Source organism: Poecilia formosa, unplaced genomic scaffold (genome assembly GCF_000485575.1).
Source record: "Poecilia formosa unplaced genomic scaffold, Poecilia_formosa-5.1.2 Scaffold10, whole genome shotgun sequence".
Classification (NCBI taxonomy): domain Eukaryota; kingdom Metazoa; phylum Chordata; class Actinopteri; order Cyprinodontiformes; family Poeciliidae; genus Poecilia; species Poecilia formosa.
In genome coordinates this window covers 3,588,505-3,603,684 of record NW_006799949.1, presented here as the reverse complement: position 1 = coordinate 3,603,684, position 15,180 = coordinate 3,588,505, and the positions used below count along the sequence as shown (strand labels likewise).

The 15,180-nt window shown below is 38.2% G+C and overlaps 1 protein-coding gene across 4 annotated transcripts in view; it reads left to right on the top strand.

Moving 5' to 3' along the window:
• Positions 1–11,670, top strand: part of LOC103130663 (ankyrin repeat domain-containing protein 13C) — a 30,362-nt gene extending 18,692 nt beyond the window's left edge. For 3 of the 4 annotated variants that reach the window (XM_016665637.1, XM_016665642.1, XM_007542127.2), the window contains 9 exons: positions 21–66; positions 1,122–1,188; positions 2,369–2,513; positions 4,459–4,590; positions 6,685–6,846; positions 10,181–10,260; positions 10,384–10,482; positions 11,016–11,116; positions 11,209–11,670. In XM_016665637.1, coding sequence (XP_016521123.1) covers positions 21–66; positions 1,122–1,188; positions 2,369–2,513; positions 4,459–4,590; positions 6,685–6,846; positions 10,181–10,260; positions 10,384–10,482; positions 11,016–11,116; positions 11,209–11,339 — 963 coding nt within the window. In that variant the 3' untranslated portion in view covers positions 11,340–11,670. The remainder of the gene's footprint in view (positions 1–20; positions 67–1,121; positions 1,189–2,368; positions 2,514–4,458; positions 4,591–6,684; positions 6,847–10,180; positions 10,261–10,383; positions 10,483–11,015; positions 11,117–11,208) is intronic. The other variant, XM_007542118.2, reaches the window with a different exon arrangement.
• The last annotated feature ends 3,510 nt before the right edge of the window (positions 11,671–15,180 follow it).

Genomic DNA, 15,180 nt, shown 5'->3' with positions numbered 1-15,180 from the left:
TACCGAGTCTTTATTACCAGCTGGGAGACTTTTACCTGGAGCTTCACTGGGACTTCCAGAGTTGGGGTAAGTTAAACAACAGTTCTGCTGTTCCAAAGCAAAAACTCTCTGTGTGTGTAAAACTGAAGGATGTACCCCAAAGCAGCAGCAGCTGTGCTTCTAGAGGAAAAGTAGTTCCACAAAGAATAGAATCACGTTGGGTAAATACAAAAACACACCACACTTTTCAGATTTTTATTTGTAAAAAAAAAAAAATGGGCCATTGTCCCTCCACTTCACCATTAAGTGCTACTTTGTGTTGATTTATCACACAAAACTCTAAAAATACACTGAGGTTTGTGGTTGCAGCATGTCGAAACAGAGCAACAGTTTAATTTCATTTTGTAAATGACCCTCCCAGATTCAGTTAAGAGGTAGCCAGATCTAACAGTTGAGTCAGACTGATGTGAAGCGTGTTAAGGAATCAGTTGGTTTATCAGCTCAGTGACTTCGTTCCAGTGCTGTTTGGAGAATGACCACTGGAACACTGCTCTTCCAGCTGGAAGACACGTCCTCTTTAAAGTAGTTTTCCAGGATAAGACAGCTGTTATTGTAATTTCAAGTATTATTAATGTTGGATCTTTTAATGAAAGTCAGACAAAGTAAGAAAAATGCTTTCTCTGGCCAAAGAATAATTATTGGCCAGAGTAAGCCAAGGGTAAATGCTCAATCTTTGTTTACTCTGGGGTAAACATCACCCCTGGGCATGTTTGTAATTCTGTAAATAATTGAAAAAGTGGAAAAGAGCAAATATCCATGCATTTTAGAAGCTGAATTTAGTTTTTATCACGTCCATGGATGTGAACTTTACAGAAAACGTATTTCTCCCTTTTTGACGGCCACAGCAATTTTTTTTCTACTTTTCACTTTACACGCATTTGCAGTTTTTCTTTAACTGTTAACGTGAAAGTACTAAGCTGTAGAAGTGCATGTTATTGCCCCTGTAGATAACACTAGCTGCACATCTACACGCTTTTGTAACTTTAAAATTAATGTAATAATGTTAATTATTCGCAATCTTTCTAAATTGGGATGTAGTTGAGATGTTTCACATGTGCTCTCTGTGTCTCTTCATGTTGCAGTGCCTTTGCTGTCCAGAATCCTCCCATCAGATGCGTGTAAGATTTACAAGCATGGCATCAACATCAGGTGAATCTTATAAAAAAAAAATGCACTTGAGAAAAGTTTTTTCAGTAAAATGAGTGTACTGAAATTAACTTTAGAACTTCTCTGTACTGCTCTCAACAACTGCTCTTTTCAATTCCCCCCTCTGCTTCCTATTTGTGCTCGTCAACTCAGTTTTGTGAACTAGAGTGTGAAATCATAGCCTGCCTGGGAGAAAAGCGAATGGCACAGCCTCCGAGTCTAGATCTGTAACTTCTGTCTTTCTGTTTGAGTCGAAGCCTTGTAGATGGAGTTACTGTGCTTCTTAGCTCACTCACTAAAACTGCCAGCAAAAAGTCGTCAAACTGACACACGCTGACACAGTCACAGTAAAGACTCTTCGGTGGGAATCCATATCACTTCATTGGCTTTTGGGCAAAAACCTAAAGCTGTTGGGGCAAAGCTTGTGTATCTGTGACATGTAGTTACACTCTTATTAGCTTCTTGTAAGGTTATGAAAATAAGAGCTCCTCCTTTCTCTAGAATATAAACATGAGCCTCTACATTTTAGTGCCATAACCTATCACCTAAACCTATTTGAAGTATGAATTTGAGTTTTTTCTGTCAGGGTGCTTTTCCTATAAGAGCTAACCTTGATGTGGAGCTTCTCATTATCAACTGAAACTGCTCCTGGCTGTCTAATTTGGTATTCAAAATGCCCTCTCATTATTCTGGGGATTTAGAAAGGGAAAAGAGAGACTGAGAGGAGAGCGGTGTGGGGGGGGAACTGTCACACCAAGTTAATTTGCATTCTGCTGCTACAGCATGTCACACTTTTCATACCTACTCATGGCATCCTCCACTGTACTGTCTGGTGTTCACATGCAGATCAGTTATTCTCTTTGCTGTCGTGCTTTGGTTGAAAGCTGCAGACTTTGACAGCACACACAGACAAACAAGCACACACATAAGGGGTCTGAAGTTCATTTTTGATTTCCCATGGCAGTGATTAGCATCCAGAACCACTGAAGCCTGAGAGCAAATATGAAACATTCTCACACCTCATAGTATTAACACTGTACTTTCTACTGGTTTTATTAGGTCAATAAGTTTTGCAAGTGAGTTCCTTGGTTGTCATGTTGCAATTTATTTTAACATCCCACCCCCCCACTCTTTTAAATAAACCTTATTTCTTTGTCTCTTTAAATGTAATTTGTGGTTATAGGTTGGATACAACCCTGATAGACTTTACTGATATGAAATGCCAGCGGGGAGACCTCAGTTTCATCTTCAACGGCAATGCTATTCCCTCTGAGTCATTTGTTGTTCTGGACAATGAACAAAAGGTCTACCAGCGGATACACCATGAGGTGAGTGAGAGCTGGTGGTCACCAAACCTGCCATGTTCTTTATAACGAACACAAATGAGCTGCGTTTGGCAAAAACGCAGCGGTGTATCTCAATGGATTAGAATCCCATTAAGAAGTACATTTATTTATCATTCAATTCAAATTCTTGCTCTCACTCTCTATACAAGTTCATTACACATAGACATATGCATTCCTAGCATTCAATTCTGTTAATTTTGATTATTACTACTTACTAAAGACACAAAATGCACCTCTATGAGAAGTGTAAACCTCAAAAGGCAATTGCCAAAGACGCTTGTTGTTCACAGAGAACTGTATCCAAGTATATTACTGGAAAATTCAGTGGAAGAAAAATTTTGGTTAAAAATGTACCCAAGAAACAAGGATATCCGTGAGAGGATTGTGAAACAAAGCATATTCAAGACTCAAATGGGTTACATTCATGAAGGACAGGTTGATGGGAATCAGAGCTTCAAGAGCTACTGAACACACACATAAGGACATGGGCTACAAAGGTTACAACCCCTGTGTTAAGCATCTCCTTAATAAGAAACAGTATCAGAAGCATTATACCTGGGCTGAGGAGGAAAAACAATTTAACCTTTTCTTAGTGACCAAAAGTCATGTTTAATATTTAAGTAAATTTTGTGTTTTATGTGGAAATTAATGTCCCAAAATCTAGAGGAAGTGTGAAGACGCACAGCATTCAAGTTGCTCAAGGTCCAGTGTTTCCACAGTTTATGATGATCTCAGGAGCCATTTCTTCTTCTCGTGTTATTCCACTGAATCAGTACCTCCTATAATTACACTATGCTTGAATTACAAGCAAACTGGCTGGTTTTCAACCTCTCTGAAGATCTATGACACATTTTCTATAGGAAGATGAAACCAGACACAGGAGCTTACAATGCAGATGAGCTGAAGGCTGTTATTAAAGAGATGTGGGCTTGCTGAACACCTCAGGAGTGCTGCAGGTTGATCACCTCAGTGCCACTCTGAAAGTATTCATGAAAAAGGATCACCAACCAAGCACTGAGTGCAAATATGTGGAGATACTTTTCAGTAAAAATCTAAATGTATTTTATTGGACTTGTATAATATTCAGTTTGTGTTTTCATAAACTGTTAGCCATTATCATTACAATTAACAGAAAGAAACATCTGGAAAAAAAAAGGTATAATGCAGTATGAATTTTATCTTTTGAATTGAATTACTGAAATCAATTAACTTTTCTTTGTTATTCTAGTCAGAACAAACGTCTCTTATTTTAAGTCATTTAGAATCACCAGGATTCTGAATAACCTGTTTATTGCCACAATAAAGAGAAAATGAATAGGTCAGATTTATTTTTGGTAGCATTGCTGTTGAACTGTATGACTTGAGTCAAATCTTTAAGAGTTCCTTCCTTAAGCTTCTTACAATAGTTTACTGGAGCTCTGGTCCATTCTTCCTAACAGAACTGGCAGAACTCAGTGACCGGTAAGATGATTGGACATTCCTATTATTGTTATGCTTGAGTTTTATTGTTTGAACGGATGAACGCGACACCTTCTCATTGTGTCAAACCAGAAAGCAGTGTGTTTGAGGGGTGGTCTTAATATTCCTCCACAGGCGTGTCTCCAGTTAACTCAAATCTCTGAATTAGCCTATCAGAAGTTTCCAAATTCATGACATCATCATCTGAGCTTTTTCCTCGTTGTTTAAAGAAATGGTAATAATTATGCATGTATATTTCTGATTTGAAGACATTCATTAATAAATCTCAGACATATTCTTTCTCTCATTATTGTGGCATTTAGCAAATATACATCATTTTGGTCATTCTATCTGACCTAAAACAAGACAAGTTGCCTACGAGTTCAGCTGTATTTGTCTCAATATTCGCTGTATGTAATCTCCTGGGTTCAGCTGTAGGTATTAATGTCCCTCTGTTCTGTCTTCATAGGAGTCGGAGATGGAGACAGAAGAGGAGGTGGACATTTTGATGAGCAGTGACGTTTACTCCGCCACACTTTCCACCAAGTCCATCACTTTCTCCAGGGCGCAGACTGGATGGCTTTTCAGAGAGGACAAGACGGTTGGTGTTGGTTATTATGAGGGTTTTTAATTTTAACACAGACTCACCTTTTAATAGGATGTTCTCAAGTTCATAAAGATCTACAAATGGTCTTACATTTTCCTTAAGCAACATCTCATACATAATAGAGTTCTTGATGGTGAGCTAACCAGGTCTAGCTGCAGCAAAATATCCCTGAACCATGACACTTCCACCTCCATGCTTCACAATTAGTTTGAGGTTCATTTTTTGAAATGCTTTGTTGCATTCATGCCAAACATATCGTATGTTCAGGTGTCCATTGTTCCATTTTAAACTCATCTCACAAAAGACTGTTGTTCCAGAGGCCTGATCTTTGTCTTTGGTCTCTCTAGCAAACTTTTGTATTGCCTTCACTGTTTCAGAGGTTTTCTCCTGGCACATTTCCCATGAAAGTCAAACTATTGGAGTCTCTATGTGATTGTACAGGCATGTAATTTCACATCAACAGTATAGTAAGACCTTGCTGTAGGTCTCCACAAAGATATGTTAGGGTAGAGGTTCCCAAACTGTGGGGCGCGCCCCCTAGGGGGTCGTCATGCCATTGCAGGGGGGGTGCGGGAAGCCGTCTGGATGAAAAAAAAAACAAAAAAACATGAACGCTATATGTGCTGGGTTTTTACCTTAGAATGGCCAACTCTCTGTTATTCCTATGTCAATTTAATACAGTAGGGGCTTCTGCACTTCTCATATCTGTGTCCTCTGTCACTTTTATTAGCAGTTAAAGCTGTTTAATCCGTTGTTAACATGTGGTAGCCTGTTTTTCTGAGCTGCCTTTAAACACAACATGAGCGCTACGACACTCGTGCTGGGTTTACACCTGTGCGGCAGTGAAGGAGACCTGCTGCTGTTGTGCAGAGCTACGCAGGTGTGTTAGAATCATGGCAGCAAAACGCAAAGATGCCCCAAACTAACCGACTGAGTTGAGTAAAGCTGTTGGATGCAGGTAAAGTTAGCTAAAAGATAACTAGCTAATATCAATACAGCACCTTAAGTTTAACAAGTAGCCTGTAGGCTACCAATGTTGTTGTCTATGTCCAGCTATGTACATTCATTTTGCCCTCAAAAATGTCGATTCACCCCACCTCCCCCTCCGCTGTTGGAGACAGGGAGTCTCTAAGAATCCTCCCCCCACCCACAAACTTCGTTCAAGCAAACAGCTATTTGTAATCCATAGGGGGCGCCCAGAAAATGTTTGGAAACCACTGGGGGGGCCCAAGAGAAAAAGTTTGGGAACCACTGTGTTAGGGGATTTGTTTTAGCTTCTATCTTTATTTATCTGGACAGCCAGACATGTAGGTAGTTTGTTTTTAGTGTTATTTCCCCTAACAGTGGAATGATTTCATTTATTTTTGTGGCCTCCTTAAATCCTTCTCCACATTTAAAGAGATGTTTACATCATCTTTCTGAAGACCACAGACAGACCTTTCTATCTCAGCATGGTGTTTAGTCTCTCATCAACCAGTCTAAATGTCTGAAGTTTAAACTGGATAAACCTTCTTCATTCTGGCCGAATAAAGAGGTTCTAATCATGTCACATGATGTGATACAATTGGATGTGGTGTTAGCGCTTTTAAAAGGGGTGTCCTAATTTATTTTTCACCAGAAATTGCATTACTTAACTTCATTGTAATGAATATTTTATTATCTTTTCTTCAGTTGTATTTGTTTAGTCACACTACTTAACTCTCTCAGTATTGTCAGCCTTTTTGTCCAATAATTCTAAGTCCTTATACGTTAGAAAGACACAGGCTTTCACAGTGTGTCATACTTTTTTCTCATGACCTTAAGCTATTTGCTTTTACAATGTGATTACTTTGTGCCATTCTGACCCAAATACTCATTTTCCTGCTATATTTGTGAAAACCAGCATGAAATAGAGTAAATAAATAAGAGAGGACCACAGGTGATGGTCTTGAGGTCTAAAACAACAGAGATGGGGCAGGAGGAACAGAGGCGGTGAATGAGATAGGGGGTATTGCATTCTGTCTTCCTAATCTTTTGTTCTTTTAACTTCTGTTTGGAGAGGAAATTGGTGATAGAGGAGGCAGACTGATCTGTTTCTTCTCTCTCCAGGAGCGCGTGGGAAACTTCTTGGCAGATTTCTATTCTGTGAACGGCCTGGTGCTGGAGTCCAGAAAAAGACGAGAGCATCTGAGTGAGGAGGACATCTTGAGGAATAAAGCTATTATGGAGAGTCTGAGCAAAGGAGGAAACCTCATTGAGCAGAACTTTGAGGTGACACTTCATGTTGTTTGGATCTTTCGTTGTTTATTGGAAAGACCATAACCATCTATTATCCCTTAATCTTTGTTACATTTTGTCTCTACTACATGAATATGAAATGTTTCTGGTAGCAACGTGAAGTGTGTGGTTCACTGAAAAAGTAGTCTGTAATTGGATGGAAAGGTCGGGGTTGTAACTTCGTCCCCCCGCCACATTTCAGTGTTGCTTGGGCAAGGCGCTCAACCTCAAGTTGCCTATTGATCTTTGAATATCTGACGTTATTACACATAAATATAAATCCTGTTTACTTGTACCTGCAGCGTAACCATCAGTCCAGTCTTGACACTGTATTGTCCTGCTGGACCCTTGGGGTAGGACCTGAGTCTCTCAGACTAAATAAAAGTCACAATATCTCACTGCTATTTGCATTTGAGGATAAAGCCTGTGGAAACAGCATGGATTTCCTGATGGACTTTGTTTAGAAATTCTGCATGACTTATTGAAAAATTCCTGCCTGCGTTTGGGGCAGATGATTCTTTGATGTCCTGTTTGTCAGCCACCCGGTCTGCATTTTAGACTCACTTCTGCCACCTTGTGGTGAAAAAATTAAAACTACACCTCCCCTCATGGCATCCCCTCCCTCTCACTGTCGTATGTTCCAGTTTGCTTAGCAAGCTGTTGTCTGAACTCAACAGTGAACTGGTCACATGGGAAAGACAAAGCCTCTCAACACCCACTGGATGCCTTTTAACTGATCTCTTGTTCTTTTTTGTTTTTTTGTTTTTTTTTTGTCCTTGTGCACTCTCTCTTTTGTTCTGTGGTAGGCTTTGTTTCTTCACATTGCCCTCTGTTGTCATCGAGTCCATTTACAGGGCTATGAACGCGAAAAGTCAGGGTGACGGTGGATCTTAGCTCCGCTTTAGGAATAGTTCACCTTTGATTTCAGCGAATAGGGCTTCAACTGGTGTGTTAACAGTTGCGTGAGAGAACATGTGGGCTCAAGCAATTGTGTAAGACCTTCAAATTAAGCGTGACAGTATTGATGACATGAGGGATCTGTTTAAAAACAACATAAAAACAAAGGGAAAAAGTCAGAGGCCAGGGGGACTGGCACACCAGTAGATTCGGTTCTGACCAGCTTTTGTGTTCTCTGTTCTCATCACAACAACATGCTTGGACTGGCACACAGTGACATGCGGGAAAAACACATCTGTAAATCTGAGGTTGCTTTTCTTGGTTCTTTTTCGCAAGTTGTTCAACTTTCTCTTGGGACATTAAGATGACCTGTCATCTCCCCTTGTTGCTTTACCACTGCTTGAAGGAGATGGGTCAAATGGAGTAACAGTGAAACATTTTCATACATGAACATCGGCAAGAAGGAGTTAATTCCGGGAGAATGTCAATTTTAGGATTAACGGGATGGCACTTGTCCCAGATCCGGTTCAGGGACAGTCAGCACAAGCTGTCCAATCCTAAAATAAACTGAAACTGAAGAACACTTATTAGAGAAGGCTGAACAGAGATTCCTCTCTTCGGGAAAGATGATTTAGCTTGAAAAGAAAATTCCTGCATGCTTTTTATGACTTCCTTTTCACGCTGCTTTGGTGGTAGGAAGAGTTTCCTTTTGGGGGATAAAATTAATCAGAGGAAGAGCTTTGATCTACCTACCTGCCGCAGCAATACGTTTTAAACCATCTCACATTTTCAAGGTCCCTTCACTACAGTTGAATGGTGCACCTATAGTGCCTGTAATCACTCTGCTCCCCATCCCGTTCATCAAATAATCACAAACATCTATAAATTCTCTGTTGATTTTATGTTGTCGACCAATACATAGTAGTTCATAATTGTGATGTGAGAGAAAAGTGATGCATGATTTTTACAATTTAATGGAAAAACATTAATAATCTAGCACTTTTCAAAACATTTGTCACAAAGAGCTTTGGATAAAATTCAAGATAAAACCAAAATGAAATGCAGCATGAGTAAAAGTATTACAGAATACTCACAAGCATTCACATATGCAAACAAAAACATTAAATACATTCCAGTTAAAAAAAAAAAGTTAACATCTTCATGGAAAGACTCTTCCATAGGTTCAGAGCCACCACAAAGAGAATTACCTGGCGATATAATAAGAGCACCTTGATCAAATGAGCAATCCTAACTGGTTTAAAGGGCTAGAATAAAAATCGGAACAGTGTGATATTCATTTATGTTCAGCTTGTCCTGAATCAACACTTTGATGAAGAATCATTCACTTCATTTACATCTGCAGCTCATTTGGGGTGTGTCTCTCTGTACACATTATCAGAGAGGACAGAGGCTCCCTGACGAAAACTTTTGTGAGTTGTTTAATTGTGAACAAGAAGTTCCCACAATTTAGGAGGATTCTCTTTAATTGGGGGAACTAATTTAAGAGAAGCCTTCTTAGCAGATCGTATAAGTCAAATATTTAAATAACTACAAACTAAAATCCGATTGTTGACATTTTTTGGAGGATCTCTGGAGACGACCATACTGTGTTGAAAATGTTTTTAGGTATCCCCATGAACCTGGGGGACTGCATTGTTTTAGGTTTAAAGTCCTAGCAGGGTCTCCGTACGCAAACCAGGCTCAATGGAGCAATCAGATTACCAGTAAACTGACAATATGTATAAAGGTGAACCACAGCCTACCTATTGGGTAATTATGTTACATAATCAGTCCACACTCAGAACCTGAGATACGGATTTCAAAGGCTTGTTTCCTCAGGAAGGAACTGATCTTGTGACGTATTTAACTCCAGATCTTTTTACCTGCGTGACTGCATGATTATGAAATAACATTAACAATTTTCCCATTGTCTGAACAAAAGCTATGAAGCCAATTATTGGACCACATCACAGGCTTGCGTTAAAAATAATTCTTGATAATTATAGACCCCCCCAGAGTGCAAACCTGAACTCAATGTTAATGTCATTAGAAGTGCCTAATAAAAACAGCTTTGTGGTAATATTAATATTGCAAAGGACTGCTTAAATATACTTTTTCTTAATCATAAATTCTTGCCTTGCATTCCAGTAATATGTTCAATGAAAAAAGTGGATAATACACTAAAAGGTCACATAGTGTTGTGATATGTTAATGTGGACTTATCATAATTGCAATATGCAACAGTATCTTCATAACATGACTTCTTAATATTGTACATCCTAACTGTAAATATTTGCAAATAACTATTCCTTTCCTTTCCATTTTAGGAAAATAGATATGTTTAAATAAAATTTTACTTCCTTGATTATTTTTTGGGGGCTGTTTCCATGCCGATGATTTTTAAGTTCACCCTTCCCTTTGTTTCTTTTAGCCGACGAGAAGGCAGTCTTTAACCCCCCCTTTACCCAACACTATTTCCTGGGAGGAATACATCACTGCAGACAATGGAAGGTAAGTGCCTAAAACTTGCTTTGTGAAAGAGAAGTCTACATGATCAGTATATAGAGAATTTTTAACTGGTGCATGATGGCATGTTTTGAGATGTCGTCTTGTGTGCTGCATCTCTCTCCACAGAGCACCTCATTTAGGACGGGAGCTGGTCTGTAAAGAGAGCAAGAAAAACTTCAAAGCCACGATAGCCATGAGTCAAGACTTCCCTCTGGGCATTGAGTCGTGAGTGTTTATTTTTAGATGCCCTCTAGTCAGTCATTAAATAGATTTGTGATGAAAATTTGACTTCTCCAGTGATGCTGAGAAGTTTATAGAGTCATGCTAAGTGTCTCTTTTACTGGTGGGTGGGACAATGAAGAATAAAATCTTCCTCTAAGCAACTTCCCTTTATGTCCTCAACTGGCCATTTAAAGCAAAGACAAATTTGGATGCTTAAACAGGACAATGATCCCAAACAAACATCAGAACTGGGTTTGGAATGACTTATGGCCCTCGACTTGTGTATACTGAATGTTGTTTATGGTTCTCAAAAGCAAACCACTTTAAATGAGCTCAGTCTGTCATTAAGAGCCAAATATTCAGTCTAAGGCATGCCAGGGTCTTGTTCATAGCTACCAATCGAATAACTTAAAACCTAAAAATTTGATGACATTCATGTTGATCTGCAGTGCATGTGAAGGTCTAATCTGCGCTGCTTATTCGTTCTTGTTGATAAAGCCAAATCTGTGACGATGATTGCTTTCGCCCTCCTTCAGGTTACTGAATGTCCTGGAGGTGATTGCACCCTTCAAGCACTTTAATAAACTCAGGGAGTTTGTTCAGATGAAGCTCCCTCCTGGCTTTCCTGTCAAACTCGGTAAGCAGACACTCACTGTGGACCAGATCGCTGCGGTTTGGGGAAATATTTCCATTTCACTCAGTGACTTGTGTCTTTGTGGTTTCTTGCAGACATCCCCGTCTTTCCTACTATTACAGCCACGGTCACGTTTCAGGAGTTTCGCTACGACGAGTTCGATGAATCCATTTTTACCATTCCCACTGACTACAAAGAAGACCCAAGCCGATTCCCCGACCTTTAACCTCTCGCCTTGGTTTTTAATCCTACAAAACACACCTTTTATGAATGGAAACCCCTGTCACATGCTCAGACTCTGAACACAGACTGTACAGCAGCGGGATGAGAAGAGAGACAGGAACAACTCCGCAGAGGAGTTGACCTCAGTCGATGTGAACATAAGCTGAGGCGTTGCTGATTCTTACTCTAACCTCCAAATCTGACACGGCACAGCAGGAAGTGTAGGTAGCCGAGATTTTTCATCAAAGGGCATTGAAGTGAAAAAAATGGCAGCAGAGCAGGGGGCTTTATTTATATGAGGTAAGAGTAGAATAAAGAACTACCAGGTCAGTTGACGCTTTGTATTTAAGTCTGTGTTGTTTTTAAAGGGACTGTGTCTAACTGACATGTAGTGACGCACTGATAATACTGTGTGAGATGCTTTTATGGGAAGTCTGCTCAAAGTTCATTTTAGGTTCTTTTATTATTTGAGCACAGTGGACAAAACCAGCTCGAATTGCAAAAACCTTTTAAGTTTATTCTATTTACGGTCAATACAAAGAGTACAATCATATACCGCTGAAACCAGATATTTCTGTACATTAACAAAAAGACAAATTTTTTTGACACCGACACTTTCTTCCTGTTTTAGATCTATTAGTATTACCAACATTATTTCTGGAGTTTTGGGTTGTTTTTTCTTCCAAAAAGTTTCCACATATTTCCTCTGTATTTAAACTGTATGACTTGAGTTAAGATGGTTTAAATATGTTGGTGTCTTGCTCACAAGTGATTGTAGGACAGAATTGAAAATTAACCATTTGTTCTGGGATTTATACACACATTTCAAACCAAAACACGTACTTGTGTGTGTGTGTGTGTGTGTGTGTGTGTGTGTGTGTGTGTGTGTGTGTGTGTGTGTGTGTGTGTGATTCCCTTCCCAATATCTTTGCCAATTTCATTTGGTTTTTTTGTGATATCACACAACATGGGGTTAGTTTGAGGTGTTGACATATAATACATGCACAAGTGAGCCAAAATTATTAAAAAGGAATAGTAGCATGTAAATGACGAAAGTAATCAAAATTAATTAATTACTTTTATTTGTATAGCACGTTTCAGCACCAAGGTGGTTCAAATTGTTTTGTTTCATAAAAACCCACACACAAAAAAAACAGTGTAATCGCTAATTGAGAAACCAGTAACAACATTACGTTTTGTTGATTTGATTTAAAGGAACTCAGTGTTTCAGGTGTTTTGCACTTTTCTGGACATTTTGTTCCAGATTTGTGGTGCATGGAAGCTGAATGCTGAGTCTCCATGTTTGGTTCTGGTTCTGGGGATGCAGAGCAGAACCAGAAGACCAGAGTGGTCTGAAGGGTTGATATAGCAACAGCAGATATTTAATGTATTTTGGTGCTAAGATGTTTTCTCATTCTTCTGGTATTTAGCAAATAGAAATATTTTTGCTGTCCTAACTGATTTAAAATTGATCTCTTTTTTTTTTTTGGCTTTTCATACAGTGTATGTAAATGTCTGGTTTACACTTTAAAATTATTGTATTGCTTAATGAATTACTTCCACCAATCAATGATAACATATTTACTGGATCAAAAGACATGTAATGACAATTGTACATTTGGGAAAATAAGTTCTTTTTCTTGGGTCATAATCAGCTTTTTTTTTTCTTTTTCTTTTTTTTTTTTTTAATAATTCCTCCTTTCCACATAGCAAAATGTGTAATTGTTTGTGTTGAGCGAAGATTTTCACAAGCATGGAGTCGTATCACTCTACACCTGGTCACTATTTAGACTCTCTAGGACAACTCTTCAGTTTAGTCACTTGTTTTGTGATGTCAAACTTTCAATTGAGCTTCTGAAAGATCAAAGTTGCAGCCGCGGATCTTCATGGTACATCAGTCTCATTAAGCAACAGTGAGTCTTAAGTTGTTATAATTAAACCTTTTGTTTTTTATTTCACATTTTAATCTGTGTAGCAAATCTGTTAAAGCAGGCTCAATATAGACAACCCAGATCTTATGGTTTTAATGATTACAGTATACATACAGAGTTAACACATAGAACCAGGGCTTTTCCTCTGTGCAGTATATTTGTTGGGTTTTGGGTGTTTTTTTTTTTTGTTTGTTTTTGTTTTTTTAATTCTCTGAACTGACAAGAGAGTAATTTAATTTTTTTTAATGTAGCATCTGGGGTTATCTCAAGCTCTTATTGGTTTGTAAGTTGTGGTACAATTTTCTACGTACATTTGTTTAAATGAGCAGTAATATCTGAATTGTTTGATCATCTTTTTCTTCAATAATGCATCTCTCTGATATGTTTGGAATAACTTATTTGAGGTTGTGTTTAAAAAAAAACCAACAAAAAAACAAGCACAAAACACCTGCAAAGATTCCATCTGAAAAGATGAAACAAAGAAACTGAGCTGCTCTTGTTCATAAAAATTGGCGACTGCAGGATATTCCTGTTGTACAGGTGGATCAGTCATTCAGCAAATGTTGCTTTTATTTAGTTCCAGTTTTCTTTGTTTCATGACATTCCAAGCTACTTTAGGTTCAGCTAGTAGAGGTGTGTCTCTTCTTCCGTTTCCATGTTTTATTTGTTAATTTCCTGCCTCCAATTTAAATGTTTTCTGTAGGCATTTCTCCATTAAACTACATGTCAGTTGTACAGCTAAAAACTGTTGTATAAGTCAGCAACACTATTTTCATATAAAATGTACTAAAAAAATAAAAATTCCTCATATCTGTCTGGACATCATGCCTCTCCACTTTATCAATGGCAAAACATACATGCTGCTGTTCTCTTATTACAAACTTCAGGAAACTGCAGAAGTCAGTAAAAATATTTTTAATTATGTCATTTTTAATAATCTGGTTTTATTGCTAGAGGTAAGAGTTTTTCTTGTTTCCTTGGAAAATATGTACTATAGATGTGCATATTTCCTATAAAGAATATATTTAAGTTTTAGATTTTACCTGAAGTGTATTTGAATCCTTGTTTCTTTGCACATGTTGATCCTTCAGATCATCAAATGCATTTTTGATAACAAAAATGCCTTGTGGTAATCCAAAAAACAGTATTCTGAGGATTATTTATTATGTGAAAAATGTTTATTAACCTGGCCTTATAGCACATTTCAACAAAGTGAACAAACAAAAGAAAAACAAGACTGGCAGCATAGCAAATAAATTAAACAAAGGCAATTGTAAATAAACGGGTTTAGCCTTGATTTAAAGCAACTCAAGTGTTTCAGTAGCAGTTTTCTAGGAGTTTGTTCCAGAGTAAAGAAGCATCGAGCCTGAATGCTGCTTTCTCTGAGCTACATTGTTTGTATTCCTTATTTCTATTTAAGGTAGAACAATTAACAGATGAACATCTTTATGATTCTGAAGATCTTTAGAATTATACTGTCCGGTGAGACGAAAGTGGAACTTTTTTGGAAGTATATCCTGAATCATTATGCTAAATTGTTTCCTTGTATCGTCAGCAGGTTTTGCAAAGGTCTAGTCAGCCATTACTGTCCAAAATATTTCGGGTTGTCACAGATAAGTTAGTAGATTCAGATAGTTTTCCCCTTTCTTCATTAATTATTTGGAAAATGGCTTTTTGTTTCAACTCTGGTTTGATGATCTCAAATATCAAAGTATTATAATGTACCGGTAATTAATTTTGTATCATGATCGGCTAAGTAAGGGTAAAGCAACTTGATTTGGTGCAGAACACAAAAAATGACCAAGCAATATTAAGTACAGTAGTTTTCTGATGGCAGGTTGGATTAAAGCTGAGCACACCTGAGTCCTCTTGTAATAACAGACGTCTGCATGGGTCAGTAATTCAGCAACACAA